General features: G+C 36.5%; 1 protein-coding gene across 1 annotated transcript in view; it reads left to right on the top strand.

Moving 5' to 3' along the window:
* The first annotated feature begins 2,760 nt into the window (after positions 1-2,760).
* LOC138056998 (fibronectin type III domain-containing protein-like) overlaps positions 2,761-5,960 on the top strand; it is a 46,748-nt gene continuing 43,548 nt past the window's right edge. Inside the window, exons 1-2 of the mRNA XM_068903006.1 lie at positions 2,761-2,767; positions 4,925-4,995. Coding sequence (XP_068759107.1) covers positions 4,932-4,995 — 64 coding nt within the window. The 5' untranslated portion in view covers positions 2,761-2,767; positions 4,925-4,931. The remainder of the gene's footprint in view (positions 2,768-4,924; positions 4,996-5,960) is intronic.

The following is a 5,960-nucleotide window of genomic DNA, read 5'->3' as shown; positions in this document are numbered from 1 at the left end:
GGAAACGGTTTGATCCTGAAATTTTAGTTTGTTGTAATATTGCGCATATTTGACACGATTGAGTTTTTTCTCTTCACGCACGCAATAATAGCAAATATGTTGTTTGTTTCAAAAAATTGTTCGCTGGAAAAGGTGGCCTTTATGAATTCATCATGTTTTATTATATGTGTGCTGGATAGTTTTTATGGCAATAGTAAAGCATTTTCTTGTTATTCAAGGAAAATGTTCTTCAGGAAAGGGTTTGAACCTGAAGTACATGGTAATTTGACACGATTGAGTTTCTTGTCTTCACGCACGCAATGAAATAGGAAGAGGTTTTCGCCTCTAAGAGCAAATATGTTGTTTGTTTCAAAACATTGTTCGCTGGAAAAGGTGGACTTTATGAATTCATCATGTTTTATAATATGCGAGCTTAACTGGATAGTTTTTATGGCAATAGTAAAGCATTTTCGTGTCAAAATGAGGTTAGCGTTTTTGTGTTGTGCTAACTTAATTAAATATAAACATACATTCTGCCTCGTGAGTTTGTTATTCTCGTTAACCAGCAATGGAAAGTCATTGCAACGCGAATGGCGTTTTAGTGCATCTTATGTTGTTTGTTTCAATAAAATGTTTCGCTGGAAAAGGATTCTGTGATATTTTCTGCCTTTGTGAATTATAATATCATGTTGTGTATTGAATTTTCGAGCTTAAGGTTGAAACGTGATACGGGAGGATATTTTTGGTATAACTCTGTTTCATGAAAATAAACAGGTCTGCATGTTGGAAGCGTGCTTGAGTTTCAACAAAATGAGCCCCAAAATCAGCAAAAAATTGTGACGCCGGTGAATAATAAAGTAGCTGCTATTTCCAAAATGATGGAATTACCTGGTGATAAATAACCTCGTCTTGGAGAGTAATTTTTGACTTTGCAGAAACAATGGTGGGCGATTGTATCTTTGTTTTGAATTCGCTCATTTATTGTCAAACTTTATAACACTTGACAGAAAAAGAAACTTACGAAAACCCGGTATCTTGCCATCATTTGACACAGATGCTTCACTGTTTGGCAAGTAAACATGCCGCGGTAACTTACTAGTAATCACGGCGCCCGCTGAATTCCGGCGATGTCACTTTCGATTTTGCGATTTATTTGTGTAGCCAAAACGTATAATAACAAAATTGAACGTAGCAAAAATCTCCCAAAATGTTTGTCGCTGATCGTAACTGTTTATATTCTATATTCACGGTTCAAAATTAATGTTGTTTTCATGTCGTAAATATGTTATTCTCGAGCGACCGTCCTGGAAACTTCCTTCTGCTCTTTCTAAAAACTGTGTATCAATATTTATTTACTTTTGCATCAATATTTGTTTTTGCATAAAGCAAGCTAACAAAATCTGTACCTTGCTAAGTTCGCATTTGTTAGCGTTAATAGTATTTTCGGTCCAATGCTTCTGTTTTACGAAGGCGTATATGTTTTTGGTCACCCATCCAGACACTAATCCCGCCGGAGAGGGCTTAACTTTAGTAAACTTTAGTATTACAAAGCTGTCAGATGCTCAGAGGGCACGCTTAAACTTGTGGTGAAAAGAAGTTTATCAACATGTCAGCCCAGAAGCCAATGTTTCTCACTTCCCATTTATTTTCTTCAATCCTTCTGGGTTCAGCATTTGGCTAGTAACCACATGTCTTCTCAGGCTATTTACCCAAGGCATACCAAAACAATATCGTGCACTGTTAGAGCTACATATTACGCAAGGACAGATTTTTTTCGTCGTACGAACGTGTGAGAACCTGTGAGCCAAAGGGCCTCTGCTGGTATGACTTCTGGGTGACCCTTTGAATGGTCTTAATGACCCCCCAACTTGAAAAAATTGTCTGGAACTGTGCACGTACCACAGGCAACCCAGTGTACCCTCATGGAGGGTCTAGTTAAAGTTTTGATTTGATCGGCGCATTATCGCATGTTTAGAACAGAGCAAATACGGACAGAACAAGAGTTATTCAATGAAAGAAATTGTTTCCAACACGATGCAAAGCCCGAGAATTTAACTTGTCATGGCTCGTCACTCGTCATTTTGTTTATTCAAGAGAACAGAGGACATTTGAATGGTTTCGTCTGTTGCTTTCGTCATTCACACGGGTCTCATAACTATTATGCAGTCCGTACGATTCTCAGTAAATACAGGAAGAAGCCAAAAATACTAGAAAATGACGCAATAGTGGAATAATATTTCCCTTATTGAAAGATGAAGTCGTGCGGACGTTTTGCTTGTTCTTGTATTATATGAAAACCATTCACCATCACGATTGGAATGAATGAGTTTGAGTGGAATAAGTGAAATTTTTAGCGGTACGATCATTAAAGGCGATCTGCGCGACGAAGGTCGAAGGCGATCATGCAAATCCCGAAAAATATTGGCTATGACGTTCAACTTTTCATGTAAGCCGATACTCGAAATGTCGCGCTACTTTGGTGGGAAGTTGCGTGAGCTGATATCGCGTTTGGGCTCTTTTTTCGGAGAGTTGCATGGCCAGCGAATTACTTAAACAGAAACATATGATAATTGAAAAGCTCCGCTTTTAGGCTTGCCTAAATATGTATATATACTAGTAATGATTTCTGCTAATTAATAAAACGGGAACTGAATATTTAAAAAACTCAGAGTGACGAACTGATCCCGTCTCGCGTGGCTTTCAAAAGCAGGTGGTGACAGTTGTTGCTTCTCGGACAGAAACAATCCTCCAGACGTTTTTCTTACTTTTAGTCTCGTTCCTTGAAAAGGTATGTTGAAAATTAAGTCCCCCCATGCGCTAAAAAGAAATTGTTAATAGAAAAGCGCTTGTAACTTTTCACTTGGACAGGTTGGCGATTTAATGACGGTTTCAGCGCACTTCTTTTTTCGTCTTACCTCAAAACTCCTTACGGTATTATCAAGAAATCAACCGAGTGAGTTCCGATTCTTGAAAGATGTCTCTCGAATTTGATGTTTTCTTCTGTAACCATAATTAAAACGTTTGGTTATTAAACTAGTTTTCTTTCTAGCCTACAACCTTCCATGGCAGTTTAAGAATGACATAAATGTTTCATGAGGTTTTCTGATATTATCGCAGCTACACAAAAAGGCATATTTTTACACGGTTTGATAACATCATTTACAATCGTAACACAGAGTAATCGATAGGAACTATTGTAGTTAGGTAGGAGAAAGATGGAAGCGATGGGGGGAGGAGGGATTCAACTCGGAATCCGCCTGAAGAGTTTTATAGATGGATAAGACGACAGAAAATTATCGTGGACTGAAGAGGAATAATTAGTGAGTGCCTACTTTCTCATTATTGTATTAAGTCTCGTTCTTCAAAAGATGCCGCATAGGGGAAACAATAGTGGTTAGCTGTGTATTCTGCAGTTGCTCCTTGCCGTTTATTTTCCTCCTCCATAACTCTTTGTTTGAAACTGCCATCGGATCATACCTAGGACGAGCGCTCCACGGTAGCTTCAAAGCTACGAGAGTGCATTGTAATACGTTCACGTGCATGCTTAGATTAATGTCCCATGAGGAATCAATGCTTCGCAAGCAGGTTTTGATGATAAAAAGTTTGTTGGTTAAAACAGCTGGCAAGCTAAGGTGAGGTGACATTGGAAAGACTCTTCCAGTCGCTAATTTCGTTTATTTGCATATGCCGCACGACAGTTGGAAACATTTATTTTTTGGATTCGAATTTCATTCTTTTGGACTATTCATCTGGAACTGTTTCTGTGCTTCTTTAATAACAAATATGATCAAATATTATTATGAATATCAAAATTCAAACCTGAGTAAAGTACGTCTTTTGAAAAGTGAATTCGTTAAAATATAAGGTAAAGGTCCAAGAATAAGTTAAAGATGTTTCATAACGCAACGAAATATGCCCCTTGATAAAGACTCATGGAAAGTTCGTTATCCTAAGAACATTCCACCCTGAACCTTGAAACTAGTTCATCTCCAAATTAATAACTTAACAATTAACAAATAATTCTATAATTATTCAAATTAACAAATTTTCCAAATGGTCTTGATCGCACAAGTCTTACTATTATTTGTAAAAATACAACCACACATTTGAGTTTTACGGAACGTGTTTCGATGTTTCAAACACCTTTATCAGCCATAGTGAGTATAATAATTATGGCTGTAACAGTAAAATTTTTACAAGATGATCCGTATATATGTATAAATATCAATACAGCGATTCTTTGTAGATAAAATGTTCGTCACATTCAAACTAACCAACAATAATATAAAAAAACACAAATGACATAACGGTAAAAGCTGAAAAGTGCAATGCTTTCATCTTTTGAATTTGAGCTTTAGAACGAGGCTAAAAAGTTTAGATTGAAACAAGAGAATATAAGAGAGAGAATTCTTGTGACCCATGTTGATTATTTGAACTTCATTTAATATTTAGATCACGCCGATGATGTAAAGATTATTTTTATCTATTGTTCCCATGACCGCGCGGCCATGTTAACAAGAGTCAGCATTGAACTAACAACGTAGTATGACTAATTATTCCCGGTTTTCACATGACGTCAAAGCCGCCATGTTTGTGCCCCTAAACAAAGAAATGGCGGCCATATTTGTGTCCCGACCCAATCCTCTGGAAATTGAACTCTATTATTATGCAAACGTTTTCTTTTGTTTTCGTTGAAAAACATGGCTGTTGATCACGTGAGTGAAAACCAACAATAGATTTCACATCATTTTCATTGGAATATAGGCCTAATATTAGGGACTCATATTTTTTCCTCATATTCTTTTGCTTGACTATAAACGTTAAAAGTATTAAAACATCGCACACACAGAATGAACAGTATTAATTAATACCTACTTTAGTCCGTGTGAAAACAAAACTGACCTAAGTTTACTAATGTTTCTTTTTCATTTTGGTTGTTCGACAGGTTACAAATGAATCGAGTGATCTGTCTGATAGCCTTTCTGATAGTAGCCCTTACAGTCCAGCGTGCCCTTGGTAAGTTTCCTCTATAATTTTTCAATTTTACTCCTATATTTGTATTCTTGACACGATATGTCATGAATCCGTTGCTGAGAAACAAAGGACGACAAAAATTGAACATTGCACGAAGACAAAGAGGGTGTTTGAGACTCTCCTGTCTGTCTCGCTTTATTTAAACCTCTATTAAATGGACTTGCCTAGAAATTGTCACCAGTTTCCACAGGACTTTAATTTCACTATTCCAGTCGTTTAATATTAAGGACGCTCCATTGGCTTTTTAGCGGTTTACATATGTCACCCGTAAATCCGTTCTCAGGTTGAATCCATTTTTACCTAGGTTGAATCGGTGATCCTCATTTTATCTATCTTGAATACGCACTCAGATGAATTGACGAAAGTGTTTTTGGAACATAAATTAAGCCTGGAGAAAAATTAGGGTCAGGTTTAAGCATTAGTTTTAGTTTTTCTACATACTATTAGATATCAACTGACTTATTATAGAAAAGTAAATAATGAAAAGAACTGTAAGCGGCCATGTAATGTTCTGTTTAATATTTAGATACTGATGAAATTTCCATATAAAAGACAACTTTTTTTTTTCATTTTCGAAACAGCAAAAAGTGGTCATCTATTGCAAAATGCCAGTCATTGAAATGTTATGACACGCGGATATAAAGTTATGAAGGAGAAATAAAGACAATAATACTTATATTCTCTGTTCGAAAAAGTCAAAATTCTAGTAAAGAAGAGAAACATTCTATACAACAGCAAAAGCGTATCTTAAAATAGCATCATGTTGTGGATTCTTGGCTACTTTCACTTTCAATAATGAGTCGCCTTTTCTTACGCGTCGGGTCAACTTCTGGACTCTTTGCTTAATTTTTTGCGGGCGCTAAGTTAATGTTAAAGACGCCTCCACTATGTAATTTCCGTGAAACATCGTTTGGAGCCTATTCTCATTGAAGGAATTCACATCCAAG

Source organism: Montipora capricornis, chromosome 7 (assembly GCF_036669925.1).
Source record: "Montipora capricornis isolate CH-2021 chromosome 7, ASM3666992v2, whole genome shotgun sequence".
NCBI classification, from domain to species: domain Eukaryota; kingdom Metazoa; phylum Cnidaria; class Anthozoa; order Scleractinia; family Acroporidae; genus Montipora; species Montipora capricornis.
This window is presented reverse-complemented; position numbering and strand designations above follow the sequence as displayed.